The following is a 25,368-nucleotide window of genomic DNA, read 5'->3' on the forward strand; positions in this document are numbered from 1 at the left end:
TGTCATGTGTTGCTGCCTTGCTATGTTGTCGTCTTAGGTCTCTTGTCGTGATGTGTTTTGTCCTATATTTTTATTTAAAAAAATATTTTTAATCCCAGCCCGTCCCTGCAGGAGGTCTTTTGGTAGGCCGTCATTGTAAATAAGAATTTGCTCAACTGACTTGCCTAGTTAAATTAAGTGACCATTTACCAGAGATCCTATTAAATGACTAATTCTATGCTATTTGCCATTTTACAAAAGTAATATTTGAATTGTTTGGTTGACAACGGAATCAAAAACATTTAAAAGGAGATGTACCTACTGCTTGGATAGTTCCATCTGAGCCACTGGCTTAATTCTGTTCTTTAATTTAGATTTATTATTAACTTGTAGATTCCATTTCAAATCAACCAAAGCTTGAAACTCTAGGCCTATATGTGATCTATTTTTAGTGTAAACCTGGATTGAATTTAAAAAATGTGAATTACTTCCCAAATGCTATATCGGACTAAATGGCATCCATCACTGATGCTAGACGATTGATAAAGTAAAGTTACATTTCACTTGCTCTGTTGAACCTACCCTTTGGAATAACTTCAATAGTAACAGTGAATCTATTAAGTGGAGATTCCTCAAATCATTCTCACAATAGCACATTGGTAATAGTCAGTGACAATATCAAAGCTAAATAGTGCTGGGCTTAGTTAAATGGGACACTGAAGGAATAGCTGAAGAGAAACTCTCCAGTAGGAGGTGCTGCACACCGTTTCTTTCTTTAACGTGGATATTACATTGAAGATCTGACGTTGTTTCAAAAAGGTACACATAGAAACCTTGTAGAAAATCGGTTACCATGACAATCACGGATGAAATGTTACCCTCAAAACAGTTTACTTTCAAATCCAATGCATTTGCTACAGATTCTACATCGACAAATTGTGTTGATTTAACCAGTTTGTGCCCAGTGGGATGTGACACTTCTCTGATGGCTTTACGAACTAGGTTTCAGTTTGTCATAAAACCTAAATATCCATGTGGAACCAATTTAGCTCTTAATCTTGGAAACCCAGAACTAAAGTCTCAGATGCTTGCCTCAGATGCTTGATTAGGTTCTGGCAGGAGAAATACTAAACGAGACTAGCGAAGTCTCCACCCCTCTAAACAGAAACTGTCAGCCAACACCCCCCCCCCCTTCCAAAAACTTCCCGCTTGAAATCCCTTCCCCCACTTTCAGCACTACCTTCACACAATCCTTATGTCTAAATAACCAGTGACAGAAAACCAGAGCACCTGAACTACGTTTGCTCATTAGTTATCATATCTCAATCTTTTGACAATACCATTTATGTAGTCTGCCCATGAGAGATTGAGCTCTTGGCTAAACTTGAAAGGACATGCATTCATCCATGGATTGGTCATGTGGTTAAAGCTTTGAGATCTCTCATCTGTGATATTTTACACACAACCTTGTGTGTGTTTGTAGTTTAGAAGTCTAAAAATATTTTGGAGGTATAATTTGTACATGTCTTAGATTTTCTCTGCTAAAACCAGGGCATCAGGTACGTGTGCAGGTGCCCTTCACTCCAAAGAAGTTAGTGGCCAATTCACAGATATTAAGGCAAGCCTCAATGTGACCGGTGTCTACAGGCAGAGACCGTAAAGCCCTCGTGAAGAATAAGGAGAACCACTTCTGAAATGTAATCCTGCTCATGTTTGAGTGCAAGGCGAGTTACTTTTATTTTATATTTACAAAAGTGCCGGTCATTGTCATTTAATAAAATCATATTTTATAGCATGGTCTTCATTGTTGAACAATATTCAGCAAAAATTCTAATTTCCAAAAAGTGGGCAGCAGAAGTACACAGAAATCGCTTTCCCTCAATGTATAATACTGTAGTTTGACTATTGTTCTTTGCAAAGTCAAGCCTGTTGATTAAAGATCTCCAAACAGACTTATGCCACTGCAAAACATCCAGCTAGATGAGTGGTAAAGCCAAAATTAATCTATAAATATTTATACACACATGAAGCAAGATTTTTACATTTTGCAAATATGTCTGCTGTCTTAATGATGTATAGTGTGTGTACACAAGGGGGAAGTAAACGCACTTGTGTAACATTCAACAAAGTCCATTGAGCTCAGGGTCAGAGAGGATGGCCACAGTCCTCTTCACACATGTGCACATACCCTTTCTCCATAAACGTGTACACACACACACCTTTGTCTCCATTCACCTCACGCACACCCTCCACTCATCTAGCTGGAGCCTTGAATCAGAGCTTTGATCTTCTGTAGGTTGTGATCCAGGGCCCCATTCAGAAACTGCACCCAGTTCAGGTCTGCTTCTAAACACACGTGACTCACCCTGAGGGAGGAGGACAAGAAGGCTGTGTCAAAGTAGAGTACACTAAAAAGCAATAATTTTCTTCCTTCCCTCGTTCATCCACTTATCAAATCCTCTCAGACTGGTCCCCTTGATGGAAAACTAATAATATTGAGACAGAGTTTAAGTGAGATGTGATTTAAAGAGCAACTTAAGTCATTATTTCTCTCATGAAATGTGATGGCTGGCTCCCTCCATACAACTATGATGGCTCTCGGTAGACTGTAGCTCATCCGCTACCATTGTACATTCGTGGCCAAAAATTTTGAAAATGACAAATATTAATTTTCATAAAGTCTGCTGCCTCAGTTTGTATGATGGGATTTTGCGAATACTCTAGAATGTTATGAAGAGTGATCAGATGAATTGCAAAGTCCCTCATTGCCATGCAAATGAACGGAATCCCCCAAAACATTTCCACTGCATTTCAGCACTGCCACAAAAGGTTACAGCTGACATCATGTCAGTGATTCTTTCATTAACACAGGTGTGAGTTGATGAGGACAAGGCTGAAGATCACTCCGTCATGCTGAGTGAGTTCGAATAACAGACTGGAAGTTTCAAAAGGAGGGTGGTGCTTGGAATCAATGTTCTTCCTCTGTCAACCATGGTTACCTACAAGGAAACACGTGCAGTCATCATTGCTTTGCACACAAAGGGCTTCACAGGCAAGGATATTGCTGCAAGTAAGATTGCATCTAAATCAACCATTTATCGGATCATCAAGAACTTCAAGGAGAGCAGTTCAATTGTTGTGAAGAAGGCTTCAGGGCACCAAAGTTCAGCAAGCTCCAGGACCGTCTCCTAAAGTTGATTCAGCTGCAGGATCAGGGCACCACCAGTACAGAGCTTGCTCAGGAATGGCAGCAGGCAGGTGTGAGTGTATCTGCACGCACAGTGAGGCGAAGACTTTTGGAGGATGGCCTGGTGTCAAGAAGGGCAGCAAAGAAGCCACTTCTCTCCAGGAAAAACATCAAGAACAAACTGATATTCTGCAAAAGGTACAAGGATTGGACTGCTGAGGACTAGGGTAAAGTCATTTTCTCTGATGAATCCCCTTTCCGATTGTTTGGGGCATCTGGAAAAAAGCTTGTCCGGAGAAGACAATGTGAGCGCTACCATCAGTCCTGTGTCATGCCAACAGTAAAGAGACCATTCATGTGTGGGGTTGCATCTCAGCCAAAGGAGTGGGCTCACTCACAATTTCACCTAAGACACAGCCATGAATAAAGAATGGTACCAACACATCCTCCGAGAGCAACTTCTCCCAACCATCCAGGAACAGTTTGAAGAATAACAATGCTTTTTCCAGCATGATGGAGCACCTTCCCATAAGGCAAATGTGATAACTAAGTGGCTCGGGGAACAAAACATTGATATTTTGGGTCCATGGCAGGAAACTCCCCACACCTTAATCCCATTGAGAACTTGAGCAAGAGGTGGGTGGACAAACAAAAACCCACAAATTCTGAAACTCCAAGCATTGATTTTGCAAGAACGGGCTGCCATCAGTCAGAATGTGGCCCAGAAGTTAATTGACAGCATGCCAGGCCGGATTGCAGAGGTCTTGAAAAAGAAGGGTCATCACTGCAAATATTGATTCTTTGCATCAACTTCATGTAATTGTCAATAAAAGCCTCTGACACTAATGAAATGCTTGTAATTATACTTCAGTATTCCATAGTAACATCTGACAAAAATATCTAGACACTGAAGCAGCAAACTTTGTGGAAATTAATATTTGTGTCATTCTCAAAACTTTTGGCCACGACTGTACTGTCTGACATTAGAAGCCAGTTCTATCAGGTCTTTTCTTAAGAATAATTTAGAGATAAGCCCTGCCAAGTGGATGTTTCAGTAGCCAACAGGTAAAAACATAACACTGTCTGCGTGGCTCACACAGACAAACAGGCCCTTCTATACACACCTGATGATATCCAACACTTTCTTTAGCACCACGGTCAGTTTACATGCCTGGAAAGAAGACAGAGGGCATTTGGAAGAAACATCATAAAAGTAAATGTTGCTTTAACAATACAAGCCATCCCAAACACACTTAATTTATTTTCTGTTTAAGTATATGTATACAACATGCCAAGTTGTCTGTCTCCTCCTCTATCAACTACTTCAACAAAGCCTTTCAATAAGGAAATCCTAATAGCATTAACAAAGTAAAACATTTAAATAATGTTATTATTCATTTGGATCCACCACTTCCAATTAAACAGCACAACTTTCGTCATGACTGAGGTACAATCACTTAATTATATACACTGTCTGATACAAATGATCCAAGCGCCTTACGTTTTGATCCACTCCTGAGTAATCCATGGGTGGGTAGAGACTGAGTACCAGGTCATCAACACTGGAAGCACACAGAGAGTCAAAGGTCAACCCCATAAACAAGTGTTGGTTCCTGAGTTAAGCGTATTGCAAAGATTACTAGATCGATCATATACTGTGACCTCGTCCCCAAGGTCAGTGTCTGGTGTGGGCACTATATACACATTGGCTAATGATGCACAAGCATGAGAACAAACTATTCTCAGTCATTACATGAGCATATCTGACATTCAGTGTAGTTGTATCAGCCTGCTTCCTAATTGTGCACCAATTAGCTACCAATGTGCACTATTTATTTAAAAATGACTTTTGCTGCTTCATGTACTTGATGGCAAGGGGCTTTGGAGGTACTAGGAACCAACCATTTATTAAACTTCTGCAGAGTAATGCCAAAACCCAGTTTCCTTGAATGTTGCTGTGTCTATGGTTGCAAAATTCCAGAAATTCACTCCAAATTCCAAGAAATCCTGCTCATTGGACTCCAGATTACTTGCTCCTGATTCTGGCAATATTCCAACCGGCATTTCTAGAAAACAGTGGAATTTTGGGAAAGTTACCACCGCTCCTGCACTTTTCATTTCTCTTATATATAGATCTGTCAATAGCCCCCGGATCTAATCTCTTGAGCGATGCATGTCATTTTTAGCTGACTGTACAGTCTGATTGTAGTGAGACACTAGCTACACCATTGCATTCAGAAGAAACTACGACATATTTTATGCCACAAACAGCTTGTCTGTACTTGTTTTGGAGTATAAGTATATGGAGTAGCCAGCCAAATCAAAAAAAATAGCCAGCCAGGGAGTTCCGGGCTGGGGTGTAATTGGATTCCATCTGAAATAAACAGCAAGATTATTGAATACTTGAATTACTTGGTCAAATTTGTTGTGTTATTGAGTAGAAAGACATGACAATTATTGAACATTTATTAATTCAGAGTGTTTCAGATATCGTCTAGGCCAGGGGTCTCGAACCCTGTTCCAGGAGGGCTATCCTCCTGTAGGTTTTTGCTCCAACCCCAGTTGTAACTAACCTGGTTCAGTTTATCAACCAGCTAATTATTAGAATCAGGTGTGCGAGCTTAGGGTTGGAGTGAAAACCTACAGGACCGTAGGTCTCCAGGAACAGGGTTGGAGAGCCCTAGTTTAGGCACAAAGTTGGTAAGATTTCAGACCTGTCAAATCTCTGGTTGGGACTTTGAGGGAAGACGGTAGATAATTAATCTAGTCAGAAAACTAGTCTACTGTTTCGATTTAGTTTGTGGCAAAAAAATGTAAGAAAACATGTGTTTTCTGTCAAATAAACATGGATTCCCTGTTGAGAAACACAGAATTGCAGAAAATGTGTTAAAAATGCAAACCCCCCGCCAGATTGTAGAAAAGTGGGTGTGGACAAATCCAGGCGCCCATGAACTACAATTATGATTGATGAATGAAGCAGGTGTTAAACATGGGCTTTGCTGCACAGAAAGCAGCAGTTAACTGCATTGTTGACACTAATCAAAATCAGTAGGCCAATATCAATATAAACTCGGCAAAAAAAAAGAAGTTTTTTTCCAGAAAACTTAACATGTGTAAATATTTGTATGAACATAAGATTCAACAAGAGACAAACTGAACAAGTTCCAGACATGTGACAGAAATAGTATAATGTGTCCCTGAACAAAGGGAGGGGGGGGCACTTTGAGATATCAGATGATGTAAAAAGGGCTTTATAAAAAAATTAAAATAGATTTGATGTGGCCACAAGCTGCGTTAAGTACTGCAGTGCATCTCCTCCTCGTGGACTGCACTAGATTTGCGGTGAGATGTTACCCCACTCTTCCACCAAGGCACCTGCACGTTCCCAGACATTTCTGGTGGTTCCCTAGCACTCACCCTCCGATCCAACAGGTCCCAGACGTGCTCAATGGGATTGAGATCCGGGCTGCGTGAACGTTGTCATTGCAGGCAATCTCAACGCAGTATGTTACAAGGAAGACATCCTCCTCCCTCATGTGGTGCCCTCCCTGCAGGCTTATCCTGAGATGACCCTCCAGCATGTTCTGTGCGTGACTTCCTGCAAGACAGGAATGTCAGTGTTCTGCCATGGCCAGTGAAGAGCCCGGATCTCAATCCCATTGAGCACGTCCAGCAACGGTGGGTTTGTGCCCATAGGCGAAGTTGTTGCCGATGATGTCTGGTGAGGACCTGCCTTACAACAGGCCTACAAGCCCTCAGTTCAGCCTCTCTCAGTCTATTGCGGACAGTCTGAGCACCAGTGGAGGGATTGTGCATCCCTGGTGTAACTCGGGCAGTTGTTGTTGCCATCCTGTACCTGTTCCGCAGGTGTGATGTTCAGATGTACCGATCCTGTGCAGGTGTTGTTACACGTGGTCTGCCACTGCAAATTGGTTGAGGTTTTTCCTTTGTGTAATGAAGAAGTACGGCTGTTCAGAACGAGGGTAACTTGAAGTATACTGTTAGAGGCGCGTGACCAGAAAGCTAGCTACAGTTTGCCTCCCGTATTGAACACAGATCACCCAGTCTTCAATTTTATCGATTATTTACATTAAAAAAATACCTAAAGTTGTATTACAAAAGTAGTTTGAAATGTTTTGGCAAAGTTTACAGGTAACTTTTGAGATATTTTGTAGTCGCAAGTTGGAACCGGTGTTTTTCTGGATCAAACGCGCCAAATAAATTGACATTTTGGATATATACCAACGGAATTAATCGAACAAAAGGACCATTGTGATGTTTATGGGACATATTGGAGTGCCAACAAAAGAAGCTCGTCAAAGTTAAGGCATTAATTATATTTTTATTTCAGCGTTTTGTGTCGTGCCTGCAGGGTTGAAATATGCTTATTTTTGTTTACTGGGGTGCTATCCTCAGATAATAGCATCTTTTGCTTTCGCCGAAAAGCCTTATTGAAATCATGTTGGCTGGATTCACAACAAGTGTAGCTTTCATTTGCTATCTTGCATGTGTGATTTAATGAAAGTTTGATTTTTATGGTAATTTATTTGAATTTGGTGCTCTGACACGTCCCACATATCCCAGAGAGGTTAACTGTTTATGGTTCATTGAACAAGTATGGGAAACAAGGTTTAAACCCTTTACAATGAAGATATTTGGATTTTTACAAATTCTTTGAAAGACAGGGTCCTGAAAAAGGTAAGTTTCTTTTTTTGCTGAATTTGTAATACCATACAAGTTGCATTTAAAACCTTCAATCTGCTTTATTTTACCATATTTTGGACCAGAATGAGGCTCTCTCCACTACCTATTGTTCCTGCAGTGATGATTCAACATAGTCATCAAATGTTTTCATAATTTATCTGCAGAAAATCTCCAAAAACACTTTATTACTGATAGGCGCCTGTCCTATAAATACACTCAACAAAAATATAAAAACGCAACATGCAACAATATCAGTTCATTGTACAAAGTTGATCAGGCTGTTGATTGTGGCCTTTGGAATGTTGTCCCACTCCTCTCCAATGGCTGTGCAAAGTTGCTGGATATTCACGGGAACTGGAACACGCTTTCGTACACGATCCAGAGCATCCCAAAACACTGGGTTGTGTCCATAGAAAAATAACAAAAAATCTGGCAACGGAACCGATAGAAAGCTGGTTTGGGTAGCAACCCTAGATTTGTGTCTGGACTATATATCTTGTGGAATGATGAAATAGTATGAATAAATTCATCAAAACAACACTAATGAAAATATGCCAATCATTATTTGAATATGTTGGTAACCCATTGTACACTGCTCAAAAAAATAAAAGGGAACACTAAAATAACACATCCTAGATCTGAATGAATAAAATATTCTTATTAAATACTTTTTTCTTTACATAGTTGAATGTGCTGACAACAAAATCACACAAAAATGATCAATGGAAAGCAAATTTATCAACCCATGGAGGTCTGGATTTGGAGTCACACTCAAAATTAAAGTGGAAAACCACACTACAGGCTGATCCAACTTTGATGGAATGTCCTTAAAACAAGTCAAAATGAGGCTCAGTAGTGAGTGTGGCCTCCACGTACCTGGATTAAAGCATCCGCCAACTCCTGGACAGTCTGTGGTGGATGGAGCGAGACATGATGTCCCAGATGTGCTCAATTGGATTCAGGTCTGGGGAACAGGCGGGCCAGTCCATACCATCAATGACTTCCTCTTGCAGGAACTGCTGACACACTCCAGCCACATGAGGTCTAGCATTGTCTTGCATTAGGAGGAACCCAGGGCCAATCGCACCAGCATATGGTCTCACAAGGGGTCTGAGGATCTCATCTCGGTACCTAATGGCAGTCAGGCTACCTCTGGCGAGCACATGGAGGCGTGCGGCCCCCCAAAGAAATGCCACCCCACACCATGACTGACCCACCGCCAAACCGGTCATGCTGGAGGATGTTGCAGGCAGCAGAACGTTCTCCACAGCGTCTCCAGACTGTCACGTCGGTCACATGTGCTCAGTGTGAACCTGCTTTCATCTGTGAAGAGCACAGGGCACCAGTGGCGAATTTGCCAATCTTGGTGTTCTCTGGCAAATGCCAAACGTCCTGCACGGTGTTGGGCTGTAAGCACAACCCCCACCTGTGGACGTCGGGCCCTCATACCACCCTCATGGAGTCTGTTTCTGACCGTTTGAGCAGACACATGCACATTTGTGGCCTGCTAGAGGTCATTTTACAGGGCTCTGGCAGTGCTCCTCCTTGCACAAAGGCGGAGGTAGCGGTCCTGCTGCTGGGTTGTTGCCTTCCTACGGCCTCCTCCACGTCTCCTGATGTACTGGCCTGTCTCCTGGTAGCGCATCCATGCTATGGACACTATGCTGACAGACACATCAAACCTTCTTGCCACAGCTCGCATTGATGTCCCATCCTGGATGAGCTGCACTACCTGAGCCACTTGTGTGGGTTGTAGACTCAGTCTCATGCTACCACTAGAGTGAAAGCACCGCCAGCATTCAAAAGTGACCAAAACATCAGCCAGGAAGCATAGGAACTGAGAAGCGGTCTGTGGTCACCACCTGCAGAACCACTCCTTTATTGGGGGTGTCTTGCTAATTGCCTATAATTTCCACCTGTTGTCTATTCCATTTGCACAACAGCATGTGAAATGTATTGTCAATCAGTGTTGCTTCCTAAGTGGACAGTTTGATTTCACAGAAGTGTGATTGACTTGGAGTTACATTGTGTTGTTTAAGTGTTCCCTTTATTTTTTGGAGCAGTGTATAAAAGTGATAATGCCCTCGAATGCGGTGTTGAGGATATATTGGCACGGGACTTTACCGGTAGGTGTGTGCCTGCATAAGTGGTTTTAATATGTGTGGGAGATAATTATGCATTTGCCTTATTTCTTTGATATTAATAGACAATTATATACACTTAATAAATAGTATGACCTTTCTATTCTGTTGAGTTCTGTGTTCCTGTGATCTGTGTTCCTGTAAAGGGATGGGTTCCACTTCAGCTTTCCGCAGTTAGTCTGGGCTATGGTCAAGGAAATGGGTTTTTGCCAGAGATACAGTTGAAGTCAGAAGTTTACATACACCTTAGCCAAATACATTTAAACTTTCAATTCCTGACATTTAATCCTAGTAAACATTCTCTGTCTTAGGTCAGTTAGGATCACCACTATTTTAAGAATGTGAAATGTCAGAATAATAGTACAGAATGATTTATTTGTTTCATCACATTCCCAGTGGGTCAGAAGTTTACATACACTCAATTAGTATTTGGTAGCATTGCCATTCAATTGTTTAACTTGGGTCAAACATTTTGGGAAGCCAAGCTTCCACAAGCTTCCCACAATAAGCTGGGTGAATTTAGGCCCATTCCTCCTGACAAAGCTGGTGTAACTGGGTCAAGTTTGTAGGCCTCCTTACTCACACATGCTTATTCAGTTCTGCCCACATATTTTCTACAGGATTAAGGTCCGGGCTTTGTGATGGCCACTCCAACACCTCAACTCTGTTGTCCTTAAGCCATATTGCCACATATTTGGAAGTATGCTTGGTGTCATTGTCCATTTGGAAGACCCATTTGTGACCAAGCTTTAACTTCCTGACTGATTTCTTGAGATGTTGCTTCAATATATCCACATAACTATTCTTCCTCATGAAGCCATCTATTTTGTGAAGTGCACCAGTCCCTCCTGCAGCAAAGCACCCCCACAACATAATGCTGCCACACCCATGCTTCACGGTTGGGATGGTGTTCTTCGGCTTGCAAGCCTCCCCCTTTTTCCTCCAAACATAATGATGGTTATTATAGCCAAACAGTTATACTTTTGTTTCATCAGACCAGAGAACATTTCTCCAAAAAGTAAGATTTTTGTCCACATGTGCAGTTGCAAACCGTAGTCTGCTCCAAAACCGCCATAAATAAACCAGTGGCTTCTTCCTTGCTGAGCGGCCTTTCGGGTTATGTCGATATTGGAATCGTTTTACTGGATATAGATACTTTTGTACCTGTTTCCTCCAGCATCTTCACAAGGTCCTTTGCTGTTGTTCTGGGATTGATTTCTCACCAAAGTATGTTCAGAACGTGTCTCCTTTCTGAAAGGTATGACGGCTGCGTGGACCCATGGTGTTTATACTTGCGTACTATTGTTTGTACAGAGGAACATGGTACCTTCAGGCATTTGGAAATTGCTCCCAAGTATGAACCAGAATTGGAGGTCTACACTTTTTTTTCTGAGGTCTTGGCTGATTTCTTTTGGTTTTCCCATGTCAGCAAAGAGGCACTGAGTTTGAAGGCAGGCCTTGAAATATATCCACTGGTCCACCTCCAATTGACTCAAATTATGTCAATTAGCCTATCAGAAGCTTCTAAAGCCATGACATCATTTTCTGGAAGTTTCCAAGTTGTTTAATTAAAGGCACAGTCAACTTAGTGTATGTAAACTTCTGACTCACTGGAATTGTGATAGTGAATAAGTGAAATAATCTGTCTGTAAACAATTGTTGGAAAAATTACTTGTGTCATGCACAAAGTAGATGTCCTAAACGACTTGCCAAAACTATAGTTTGTTAAAAATACATTTGTGGAGTGGTTGAATAATGATTTTTAATGACTCCAATCTAAGTGTATGTAAACTTCCGACTTCAACTGTAGCTTGAGTTGACAATAACTGATAAAAACCTAGACTGCATTCCATAGACAAGATGTGGTGTGTGTGACCTGAGATAGCCCGGAAGAGAACAACGCCTCATTGTCTCATCATCCTGGCATCTGGGAAACTAAGCTAGGGTTGGTGGTAAAACAACATCCGGTGTAAATAATCAGGAGATGAACCACGGTGGCTTATGAGAGTACTGGAACCAGCACTGACTAAGCACTTTTAAGTTCTATATAATGTCTATTTTATCATTATCAGTTATGCACTCGGCAACACACAGTTTGGAGTGTGGGGTCGACGGTTTCATTATTGCAATAATTAATCAATATTGAATAAAGTTGATTGTTTGAAGAAATGACATGTCTCAATTGATTAGAATATTCCACAACATACAGGCGACATACAAACATAACTCTGTGGTGAGTGTAATTCAACCATTCTCTAATGGATGATTCATATGATGAGGGTGAATCAACTAGGCTAGGGGTAGAGTTTCCATGAAACGTTTTCAGACAAGTGCATTAGACTAGAATTGTTGTCAAAGTGAAATACTCTATAAAGTACTTTTCAGCAAGTGTTTTTATGGCATGTCAACGCATACTAGGTGTGGTAAAGTTACAAGCTAGAAATTGCACTGTACACTATTTTGTCCTGTCACACCAAAATGGAATAACTTGTTCTCTGACTAGCTTTTACTAGCATTCTAGCTGAGTGAAACACCCTTAGTAACAAACCAAAGTACTAAAGAGCTGTTTTGATGACACCTTCAAGGTCATCTGCCGAAGACCAAAATCAACCCTCTAACCTAGCTCTACACCCTAATAAGCACTTATGTAGACTAAACTGCCTTAACTTATCCATCCCTTTAAATACATAGGTGAGGAAAGAGCTAGTAGTGGATTTGACCATCCTCTTTTACCTGGGGCTGATCTCCTTGCTGATATCGGCCAGGTCGTCCAGCTGCGCCACAGTCTCTGGCATGCTTACGTTGCCATTGGCCTTGACGGCGGACAACAGCTTCCTCAGGCAGGCAGCAGATGCTTTCATCAGGCCCTGGCAGGGCGCCATGAGCTGGCGGTCCTCCTCGGACCAGTATGTGTCCTGGTTGCCCCGCGAGTCCTGGTCCTCGTCATCCAACACATCACTGAATGGATCCTGGCTCTCAGCCTGTGCCTAGTGGGAGGGAGAGGGGATTTGAGCATATAAACTAGGGCTATGTCACAATTATTGTTCCTTTCTCCGAAAGTGTGCACTTGTTCACTTCCTTTCACTGATTTAAAAGGAAATTACTGGTACAAGACATATGGTGGAAAGTCCAGCATCCACAAATCCAATACTTTGTAATGAATGAGTGTACACTTCAGGAGAATTCAAAAATATATATATTATTGGAATACACCCAAGCGAACAAGTATAGGATACAAAAGGGACATATGGAGACAGACGACATGGCAACATAAGGTGACATTACATTTTCAGCTCAATGAAAATGCTAATGTATTCATGGAAAATGTGTACAGCCATTTTTATTAAGGTAGCTACAACTATAAAAGGGTTATTTTCCTGAAGAAAATGTGGTGAGAAGTTGAAATGAAGCCATCATTGGTGAAAGAGTAAAGGGCACCTGTTCCATCTCCTCTATGGCATCCTTTACCACCCCGATATAGGAGGCCAAGACACCCAGCACTGCTGCCCGGTTATCTGCATGGACAAACACGACAGGCACAGACATGCTCTATGGTTTTCTTAACAATCAGATTGTAGAAAGGGCTGTATAAAACACCAGCAGTTGCATGCCTAACCATGTATATTTATGGCTCTGGGCCAGACATTATATACACTACAGATTTTTTTTTTACATGAATATACTGTATTAACATGAGAATGTACACAGTTGGGGATTGCTTTGGCATAGTTTTTCCTTATACATAAAACACTTGATTACTTGGGTGACAATCAAAATGTATTATCCTTTTCTTACACAGCTTATCTTTGTCAGAAAAATATGTTCTAGACTAGAGCCAAGTATTATGAAATGTTTGGTTTTCGCCAGACATAATAGGACCCATTTCCCCCAAAAAAGCACCTGGATGATCTTGGAAAAATGTTCCATGGACAGAGGAGTCAAATATAACTTTTTGGACAAAATGGGTCCCATTATGCCTGCAGAAAACCAAACACTACATTCCTCAGTAAGAACCTTATACGAAAGGTCAAGCACGTGGTGGTAGTGTGATGCTTTGAGGATGCTTTGCTGCCTCAGGACCTGGGCGACTTGCCTTGATAGAAGGAACCATGAATTTTGCTCTGAATCAGATAATTCTATGGGAGAATGTCAGGCCATCCGTATGGGGGCTGAAGCGCAGCAAAGCAATGATCCCAAACACACAATCAAGTCCACATGAAAATGTCTAAAAAGCAACAAATTTGAAGATTTGGAATGGCCCAGTCAAAGTCCAGACCTAATCTCAATTGAGATGTGCAGGACTTGAAACGAGAAGTTCATGCTTGAAAACCCACAAATGCAGAACTGCTTTAACACGGCGACATGGAAGAATGGGCCAAAATTCCTCCACAGCAACGCGAGAGTGACCCACAACTACAGAAAGCATTTGGTTGGAGTCATTGCAGCTAAAGGTGGCACAACCAGTTAAGAGTAAGGGGGGGTAATTACTTTTTCACACTGGAGCATTGGGTGTTAGATAACTTTGTTTATGAAATAAGTAAGTAATCGTTATTTGTTCACTCAGGTTCCCTTTATCTAATATTAGGTTTTGGTTGACGACCTGATAACATTCAGAATCAAAAAGAGAAAATTAGAAAAGGGGGAAAATACTTTTTCACAGCACTGTATACTTAAATGCCTCATGAGCTTTGATGAACCCAAAATATCAGCTTGTTTGACTCCAATGTATGTAAACAATGTAAACAAACGGTTTAGCCTCAAAACAGTACTTAAAATAGTCATTCCTTCCATAGCTCGGTCTATGAATTTGAAAAGTGTTACATTTCTCCAGGCCCATCCCCTTTTAACTAAAACAGAAGCAGGGTGGCCACTTTGTTATTGCTACAATTAAGGATTCTTGCTTTAAAAGAGCCCTGTACTACAAATGTAAGTTGAGGAGTTAGCGAGACAATTTTAGTCAACTTTGAGTTCTATTTAGGATGACCGGTACCATGAAATTGGCTCACCTTTTATACAGGTACATTTCTATGGCAACAAATCATTCAGATCTAACCTGCTCCGGGGTAGGCTAACTTAGGGCTAATTACATTTAACCTGAATGAAGTGTCAAGAGGCGCAAGTTGAGGACCAATGAAATCAGATTCCCTCCCTCTTACAAAGATTGCGTCATCATCCACTTGATTTGCGGAAGAGTGATTAAATATTTATAAAATCAAATGCGTTTTTGTGTTAAAAAAAGTCATGTTAAAATACCTATCACATTACACATTTAGTAATGACAAATGCATTGGAAACTTCACACAGTAAAACTTTAGTGGGGAAGAAAGCTGCTTGTGCATTGATAACCACACCAAAGTAATAAAATAAAGACGGCACTTCTAAAAGTCAATTTCACACGATAGCCTGCTGAATTTGCAAAACTTCTTAATTGATGTTTCAACATCGTCTTACTGAAGAGTTCGGTGTTCGACTAGCAAGGTGTGACATGCACACGCAGTTACAAGTCTGCTAGAGTTAGCGGCAGGCAGACGAGCAATTTCCACTGTCGTAGTATGTATGAAGCCTGAGCTGGAATGGAAGGTAACTGAAACTGGCTAGCTTTAGAAAACCCTGAATAGATCTAGCTTGCTTCGTAGTATACTTTTCTGGACATGGAGGCTCAGGGCTGCGTTCAGCAGAGCAAACCGTTGTGGAACATTCAGATAGAAATAGACACGTCTTGTTCACACAATCTGACAGGTACAGTAAGCAATCATGCCAGCTCTATTCATGTCATTTTTATCTGCAACCTTCAGTACATGCTGAACTAGATGGATTCTGTAAAGTTTACTCACCTCTTGGTAAGTGTGCAAACTGGTCACACGCTGACCACACCCCACCTGTAGATTGGAGCTGTTCCTGTGATAAACTAAATAAAAAAGCTTTAGTAAGTATTGTAGGTCCTTCAATAAAACTGTATAATTCTCCTGTCTGACACACTAGCTAGGATTCCATCCAATTGGCGACAGATTTTCATGCAAAAACCTGCATTAAAACAATACGCACATTTTTCACCAGAGATGTTTCTATGAAATTGACTTGTGTGGATAAAAGGCTGTGTGTGATGACGTAATGCACATTAAAAATGACTTTTCGGTTAAATTCCCATGTACCGAATAAAAAAAATAAAAGTTGAGATGGTTTTCAATCGCATTTTCAACTCTACGAATGGTTTTGTCACAAAAACTGTTGCATTATATATCAAATGTCCCCACTCCCGTATTTGCACATGCGCTCTGGTCAACAGCCCGCAGATACAGTGGAGGTAGGCTAGCCTAAATGATGACGCTACTAAGAGCGAGATAATTTTTGTCAAATGGCAGCCAAGCATCAATCGTCATGTCACCAGAACAGAACCCTCAATATTTATTGGAAAAAAGCATCAAGCTCATCACCGTGCACTTTCACCACCCTGTGAAGTTCATAACTTATTTTATCTGTTACCTAATAAACCACATGCTTTCCCAAGTAGTAGTGGGAGGACCACAACATATCATTGTGTGATTTGCACATAAAGCTGTTTCCAATCGCCATTTCACGCATAATTAATTTTACTGACACAAAAAGATTCCACCATGTTGAACAAACAAATTGTGTTTCGGCATTTATGAAATTGTACTGACATTTCCTTTTTCCATCACCCCAGTGTTGACTTTCCCATGTGTCAGGTAATTAACCTGCATTGAACTGTTTGGATCGAAACCGGCTTACTGCTATAGTTGACATGCTAAAAAGGCAAATTTCACCCAAGTGATTCACCAAACATTTTTATAGAAAAGCCAACGATAAAGGCTTGCATAATTTTTTATTTTATTGTGTTGCACCGTTGGTGGTAGCCACACCTGATTCAGAAGTCCTGCGCACCGGGTAGGCAAAGTGTTCCCATTTTGGACGATTTAATTTTTCTGAAAAGACAAACTTCGCCAACCCAGCATACTGGGAGATCTGTGGTTAAGTGGATACTAATGCCTTGTTCAAAACAAATGGGAACTCAAATCTCAGAATTCAGTGCATTCAACACAACTGGAAACTCAAAAACGGTCATCCAACTAGGCATTCCAAGTCAGAAACTCTGGGCTCTTTCTAGAGCAGTTGTCTTCAAAGCATGACCATCAGTCCAGTAAAATAAAAAAGCTAATTATTTCAATTTATGTTCAGCTGTACCTTGCAATTGCTACACCAACGGATCTATTTTGCATCAAAGCTCAAGTTCTGAAATAATATGGTCTGAGAAGAACAATATTGGCAGGTCAGACATATAGACAAAATGCTATAATAATATTAGGCCTACTGCACAAACCTCATTCCTACAGAACTGTTTTTACTAGGGTAATGTTTTTTTTTTTATACATGAGTATAAGTATAAGATGTCGGCTTGCTATTTGACTGTGAAAGTGATCTTGACTCATTTCTAAGTGACCCCAAACTTAAGAACGGTAGTGGATGTTGTAGGCAAATCTAGAATAACGACCACTGTCCGTCAAAAAACGTAATATTTTGTCCTCGCGACCGTCGAGCTTGGCCTGTCTCCCAGGCCTTCGATTCCCACAATGCATTGCGGCCTGATCCCTCCACCTCTATCGAGCTAAATGAGGGCATGAAAACTGTCACTGGGTGCATATTACCTACAGCGATACACATGCCTTAGTAACAAAATTATTGTTTGTGCAACTAAGCTTGAAGCAGCCTCCTCAACTCCTTCAACGTCAAAACTGGTCCACCAGCTTTACCCAAATGCTGTCAAAGCGAGCAAAGTTGGCTGCAAAGACTACAAGTTTTGAAGGCAATTGCCAAATAAGAAACATTTCACTTGACAGAGCTTCAAGTAAGATTTCTTAAATAAGTTGTCAATGACATTTTCTGAGAGTATTAACAGTGGGTTGAATGAATACATGTGAGAAAAACAATTGGGAACCTTTTCCTTTAAGACTCTGCATCAATTCTACTAAAGACACAACTAAGGACACCCTGAAAAATAATTATTGTATTGTTTATGTTTTGTATCTGACTAAATATCTTCATAAAATTACTCAATTCCAAACTCCTGCACTCCAGATGTAGGCAATAACAAATCCTGCACAGTAAATAGCCATGTAAAAAAAGGTTTAATTTAAATTCTAACTAATAACTAGCCTCAACATTGTAATGCATAACAACGTAGATTGTTTCAAGGCTGTGGGCAGTGTTACCTCTGTAGTGGGGAACTGACGATGACGTCCACCAGTTGCACAATGCCATCTAGCACCTCAGCTGTGGCATCTCTCACCAGTCTCCTCAATGTGATACCTACACAAGGAGTAGGAGAGAATTTTAAGACAACTAGCTTCCGTAGAGTACAACTAAAAACCAATAGGGTGCATCTGTTTGTTTTTTGGGGGGCGGCATATTCAGGGATTAAAGCAACAACAAAACATAACTGAAAGTTAAGTCGATCTGAGATTGATTTTCTGAGGCCAGGTTAACCACCCCTTTCATGTAAAAAAAAGTTATGACCATCATGCTTGTAGAGAAAGAGGGTAATTTTGTACATGTATTAAACTGCGAGTTTGACCAATTCCAGTCCCCTTACATAGGATCCTCTCCAGGATCATGTTTATGTACTGACTGAGGACTGAGAATACTTTTTACACCAAAATTAATTCAAATTTGCACCTCCAGAAATGATCCCAATAACATATGGGTAAAAATGATATAATTTTAATATATTGGACCATGTGCCTATTATCATCTACATCATTAGCAATAAGCACTATAAGCTATAGCCCAACTGATGCTGCATAGTGGCTATAAATACATAGGCTGAAGAATGGGGTTTGTCCTTCTACATTTATGTGACAATGCATATTATAGACTATTTAATTTCCTTCATCTGAATATCTGAGTGTCAGCAACAATCATGCATGCCAGTTCAATGCACAGAGCATATCAGAGAAAATAAAATATTGTAGAATACATTTGGGGATTTATTTCATAGGACAGACCTGATTCTGTAATCTTCAGTCCCCCCCCCACCACCTCCCCAGAGAATTGTATTGTGGATCTACACTGACCTCAAAGAGAACTCTTACCACCGCATATTATGTTGACTTCAAGCAATCCGAGTATTTCCTTATTGATCAGGGTAATAATTCCAACTAGGCATGCATATATCAGTCCTACATGCAGACACTTTCTGCAGCTTACCATGGCTTTTGGGCAACCAGTAATACACAGTGGATAGTGCCAAAACACTCTTCTGGATGGATTCAGCAAACTTCTCACCATCCTGATGAGGAGGAAGAAGTGGAAACATTTACTAATGACAAAATGTTTACTAGCATTATGGTTATAACTCAATTAAAATTGAACTTCAAGCCCATGTTTTAGAGACGACGGGGAATGCAGCAGCAAAGTGTAAGAAGGGTTGAGGGGGATTGGTTAAGGTTTCAGACTTTCAGTTTTGGGATTTGTTTGACGTGTTTTCATCTACAGTTTGAAGCATGGACCACCACGATTGGGTGACTGACTGTCGTGGTCTTCCATGCCTGACTGCAGTGCCTGTCAGCAATCCCCCTGTCGCTGGTGGCAGCTTCCCAGTAGTTTGTGTCAATATTTTGGGCCAATAATTATGGATGAGGGGAACCATATTACTTAGCTAAACATTTGTAAACTCAGTTTTACCTCTTGTGTTGGCAAGGGAGGCTTAGAGAAGGCAAGGCTGAGTTTAGTGGCTTCCTGTGAGGCTGCTTTCACTGCTTGCACTGGGGATTGGAGGGTTAGCGTTATTCACAGCTTTTTTTAATTTATCACCGAAGCCTTAGAAAGATAACCAAAAGGAAATGTCAGTGCAATTGAGTCACACATCTTGCTGTGTGTTAAAGAAAGCAAAACTCAACTCAGCGTTTCCCAGAAGTTTGACAGGTTGAACACCCCATTGGACTCGTTGGACTCCCCATCTGAAGAAAAAGCAAACAACGTTACAACAATCTGATTATGCTAATTAGCTAGCTAATGATATAATTAATTATAGCTTTAGCAACCGTGAGCTAGCTAGGAAGACTTGAGAAGCTAAAATACCCTATCCTTAATTAGCTCCCTCAGATGTTTGCTATCTGCATCAAAACGGTGTTGTTAACGTTAGCGAAGCTAGCCTCCTAGCTAACGTTACCACCATGTTGCTAGCTAACAACAGCTATCACATGGCTCTAGATTGAAGCAAGCTATCTAAATGGTAAACATATCAATACAAAAAGCTGGTAACACCATTCACATAGCTACCCTTTACTCGGTCTCGAACACACTGGACCGAGTTTAGGAGATTCCGTAAAGGTACCGACACGTCCGCACAAGAATTATCAGCACTCATTGCACCATGTACACACGCACAACTTCATGCTATTCTGGAACAACTATTAGTTAGAACATTTTTGTAATGGCAGTCGGAAGAAAATAAGTGACACACCATCATAACTCGGTTTCTGACTCCACCTTGGGGCAGTCTCATGTTACTGCAATCAGATTAGTTTCTTTCACTAACGGTAAACCAACAAATTAATTCATATATGCCTAATTTCTCTGAAGTTCTGTCAATTAAAAAAAACAAATGGTGGTGCTCCAATAAACATTTTGATGAACCAGATAACAATAAACGTAATTCAAATGAACAGTTGTGTCAAATATGTTTATAACTTATCCAAGATAGACCACGGCCTTGTCGTTTCAAATCGGAGCAAATTAATCATAGTGGGCAGAGCCAATTACTCGCTAGCGAGATCCTATTGCCGCGTTCTAGCATATATTTGCATATTTCGGTTAGTACTTCATACATGAGTAAAAGTAAAGATACCTTAATAGAACATAACCCAAGTAAAAGTCACCGTGCCAGCCCAGCATGTTTGGTCTCCAGTAGGCCGTTTCAGTCCAGGATATCCTGCGCTGAGTGCTGTGTCTCCAAGGCTCTGGGAGGGTGCAGTATGTTCTATGCCTGCGCTCCTCCCGTGCTGGGCGAATGTGCGGGCGAATGTGGGTATTGAGCCGGAAGGGAGAGGTGCTGGAGCTATGCACCAGAGCTCCAGTGCTTACCCACAGCCCGGTTCAACCTGTGCCTGCACTCAGGAGGGTCTGGGCTAAAGTGGGCATCCAGCCTGGAGGAGTGGTGCCAAGGCTGCGCACCAGAGCTCCAGTGCTCCCCCACAGCCCGGTCCATCCGGTGCCTCCTCCATGCACCAGGCCTCCTGTAGGTCTCCACAGCCTGGTGGGCCCTGTGGCAGCCCCATGCACCAGGCTGTCTCTCTGTCTCCTCCCTACAGGTGCTCCTGCCTGTCCAGTGCTGCCAGAGCCTTCTTCCTGCCCAGCGCTGCCGGAGTCTCCCGCCTGTCCGACGCTGCCTGAGTCTCCCGCCTGTCCGGCGCTGCCCGAATTTCCCGTCCATTCGGGACCCGTGGCTTGGGTCCCCAATCCGAGGTCGGCGGCGAGGGTCACCGCTCTAAAGAGGCCACGGAGGCGGGCTAAGAGGCGGACAAGGACTATGGTGAAGTGGGGTCAACGTCCCGCGCCAGATCCGCCACCGCGGTCAGACACCCACCCAGACCCTCCCCTATAAGTTCAGGTTTTACGGCAGGAGTCCGCACCTTTGGGGGGGGGGTACTGTCACGTTCTGACCTTAGCTCTGTTTTTATATCTTTGTTTTAGTATGGTCAGGGCGTGAGTTGGGTGGGCAGTCTATGTTTGTTTTTGAGTTTGGCCTAGTATGGTTCTAAATCAGAGGCAGCTGTCAATTGTTGTCCCTGATTGAGAATCATACTTAGGTAGCCTGGGTTTCACTTTTGGGTTGTGGGTGTTTGTTTTCCATGTGAGTGTTTGGTCCACACGGTACGTGTTTTCACGTTATCGTTTGTTGTTTTGTTCAAGTGTTCTATTGTCTTTATTAAAAAACATTATGGATACTTACCACGCTGCGCATTGGTCCTCCGATCCTTCACACTACTCTTTGTCAGATAGATCCATTCCAATAAGGCATGACATAAGGTATAGATCCTGTTGAAACAAGGCTCGTATAGCTCTATTGTTGTTGAATGGACTAAAAGAAAAACAAATGAGTCAACGGGGTTAATTGTAGGTATGTTCTGAGGGTCAAGTCTTGACACACATGGCAGCTAAAACAATTGCAAAAAATTTTGGTGTTAGGGATCTTGTAAAGTGATAAGAATTCCTCATAATTAAGTAAAAGTATTTAAAAGTTGGCTAACCAAATTGGATATTATTACGGAACCAATATTCTAAAAACAAAGTATTTTTATACAATATGTCCCGATTATTCCATATATGTATTTGTGTGGAGAAAAATTATGCTTATAAATTAAGGACCATGACAAGAGAACCTGCCAATGAAAAGTAGAGAGTTTCACTGGAACTTTGTCTGTTACACCCTGATCTGTTTCACCTGTCCTTGTGCTTGTCTCCACCCCCCTCCAGGTGTCACCCATCTTCCCCACTTATCCCCTGGTTATTTATACCTGTGTTTTCTGTCTGTCTGTGCCAGTTTGTCTTGTTTGCCAAGTCAACCAGCAGTTTTCTCTCAGCTCCTGGTTTTCCCCAGTCTCTCTTTTTCTCGTCCTCCTGGTTTTGACCCCTTTTTTAAAGGGGTGGGTCAGCTTTAATATTGCGGGAAGACTGTTGCTTCCATTAACGTAAATGTCTGCATTTCCAATCCCCCATATATATTTTTTGGGTGTGTGTATTCATGTATTACACATACTTTTTTAGTGTATTTCTTTATCATTCCCCGCAAACCCTACCACCCCTCCCCCAATTGGCGTAAACAATAACACTTAGAAGCCTATCTTCAGTTTATACACATTTTATAGACACAATATATTTTACAATAGTCATATTATTTATTTTTAGTCCTTCCTCTTTCTGATGTCCAGCCAGTTTCTATTTGTAACCGGTATTTCACAATTTCCGGAACCTTTATATACATTTTACAGACCCCATATCTTTAATGGTTGTTGTTAGTCCCACCCTTCAGCTCCATTCAACCCCTCCCATCTATCTCTTAACACCATCCATTTTGGATTTATATTTGCCATATATTTTTCAACTGTGATGCTTCACAAAAGTTCTGCACCTTTCTATTCTCATAGCTTCTGCAGATTGTAAATTAAAGAAACATCTTTGCTGAAATAATTATATTATTGATTGACTATGACTTTTCAAATCACCCAGTATAGCTGGCAGCGTTAGTTCTAGGTAAATGTTGCAATTCTTGAGCCATTCGTGGACCTGTGACCAAAAACGAGCTACATATGGACAGTACCAAAATAAATGATCTAATGACTCTGCCTCCTGACTTTGCCTTAAAATCTGCAGAGCTGGGAAGATTATATCCCCCATATATATAACATTCTATTGGATGCAAGAATTTTGTAAAATTTGAAGTTTTGAATCCGGTGTTTTGCGTGTCAATTCATAAACCATGTGCAATGGAATAGGTACATTACAAATCTCCCAACTATTTTGCAATTTATATGGCACAGCTGTCAATTTTTCGGTCCTTAAATTAAATTGGTATGTTTTTATTTAGCACAATTTTCTTTAACCATTTAAGGTCTTTAATGCAGGTCCAAGTTTCTTACTTTCCCCCCTTCTACCTGCCTCTTCCATTTTATTGTTAATGCTGCAATTAGTTGGTTGTAATTTTGGGTAGAGCAAACATGTCTGTGTTAGCTGCATGTGTGGCATAACTCCACCAGTCCTATTTATGATATCATTTACAAAAATTATACCTTTTAAAAATAAAATATTGAATAAAACTTTTTTTATTTTTTATCAATTAGTATATTTGAGTTTAACCACAATATGTATTGTACTATTTGTTCTGTCTTTTCAGGTGTATTAAACTGAAATTGCAACCAACTTTCTATGGCTTGTTTAAAAAAGAATGTTATGAAAAATCACCGAAAGTGAGCAGTTGTAATCTGAATAAAGGGGAAAAACCCCATTCTTGAACATGGGGTGAGACATTCCTACCAATTTACTAGAGAACCATTTCAGATTTAGGTATAACTTTTGTGTGACTGATGCCTTTAGTGAGAGGTCTAATGCTTTAATATTTAATCATTTCTGCCCTCCGAATTCATATTCGTTATAAAAATTGGCCCTTTCAATTTTGTCTGGCTTGCCATTCCAAAAAAATATATAATAATAATCATTTGTTCATATAATTTAAAATACAGGCAAAACCATAAGCAAATAGGTAAACTGTGATATGACTAAAGAGTTAATCAGGGTGATTTTTCCACCCATAAACAGGTATTTTCCTTTCCATGGTAGCAAGTTGTTATCTATTTTTGCTAACTTTCTATAAAAATGTATTGGAGTGAGATCATTTCTTTCTGGATTTGTATACCGAGTATGTCGCCATCCCTGTCAGACCATTTTTATTGGTAAACTACAAGGTAATGTAGAAGTTGCATTTTTTTAGTGATCCAATACATAATATAGTACAATTATCATAATTTGGTTTTAATCCAGAGAGGTTAGCAAACGTATCTAGATCCTCTATGAGGCTGTGGAGGGATTATAATTGTTGTTTTAAAAGAACATGAATCAGCGTACCTGTCACACCTTAGAGAGCCTTTTTATTTCTCTATTTGGTTAGGGCGGGGTGTGATTTGGGTGGGCATTCTAGTTTTTCTATTTCTTTGTTGGCCAGGTATGGTTCCCAACCTCCACGGTCCAGTATATCCTGTGCCAGCTCCATGCACCCAGCCTCCAGTGCGTGTCTCAAGTCTGGTATGTCCTGTGCCTGCTCCACGCACAAAGCCTCCAGTGACGATCCATGGCCCAGAGCCTCCGGCGACGATCCATGGCCCGGAGTCTCCTGCGACGATCCATGGTCCGGGAGTCTCCTGCGACGATCCATGGCCCGGAGTCTCCTGCGACGATCCATGGCCCGGAGTCTCCTACGACGATCCATGGCCCGGAGTCTCCTGCGACGATCCATGGCCCGGAGTCTCCGGCGACGGTCTGCAGTCCGGAGCCTCCTGCGAGGGTCTGCAGTCCGGAGCCTCCTGCGAGGGTCTGCAGTCCGGAGCCTCCTGCGAGGGTTCCCAGTCCGGAGCCTCCGGCGACGGTCGGCTGTCCGGAGCCTCCGGCGACGGTCGGCGGTCCCGAGCCTCCGGCGACGATCCACGGTCCCGAGCCTCCGGCGACGATCCACGGTCCCGAGCCTCCGGTGACGATCCACGGTCCCGAGCCTCCGGCGACGTCCCGAACCGGAGCCGCGACCAAGGCTAGATGCCCACCCGGACCCTCTCCCATGGAGTCAGGTTTTGC

The 25,368-nt window shown here is 41.6% G+C and overlaps 1 protein-coding gene across 2 annotated transcripts; it reads right to left on the minus strand.

The window, feature by feature from the left end:
• Positions 1–1,882: 1,882 nt before the first annotated feature.
• On the minus strand, positions 1,883–20,444 carry ccndbp1 (cyclin D-type binding-protein 1). 2 transcript variants are annotated; one of them, XM_029682663.2, is made up of 11 exons: positions 20,308–20,444; positions 19,926–19,985; positions 19,711–19,790; positions 19,234–19,315; positions 18,240–18,336; positions 15,846–15,919; positions 13,450–13,526; positions 12,745–12,998; positions 4,668–4,728; positions 4,291–4,337; positions 1,883–2,345 (listed from the first exon to the last, which is right to left on the minus strand). In XM_029682663.2, the coding sequence occupies exons 1-11, from the start codon at positions 20,393–20,395 to the stop codon at positions 2,237–2,239; spliced, it is 1,029 nt and encodes a 342-aa protein (XP_029538523.1). In that variant the 5' UTR covers positions 20,396–20,444; the 3' UTR covers positions 1,883–2,236. The 2 variants fall into 2 exon arrangements, with proteins under 2 accessions (XP_029538523.1, XP_064857738.1); XM_065001666.1 differs by lacking the exons at positions 1,883–2,345; positions 4,291–4,337; positions 4,668–4,728 and adding an exon at positions 6,584–6,764.
• Between the last annotated feature and the right edge of the window lie 4,924 nt (positions 20,445–25,368).

Source organism: Oncorhynchus nerka, linkage group LG15 (genome assembly GCF_034236695.1).
Source record: "Oncorhynchus nerka isolate Pitt River linkage group LG15, Oner_Uvic_2.0, whole genome shotgun sequence".
NCBI classification, from domain to species: Eukaryota; Metazoa; Chordata; class Actinopteri; order Salmoniformes; family Salmonidae; genus Oncorhynchus; species Oncorhynchus nerka.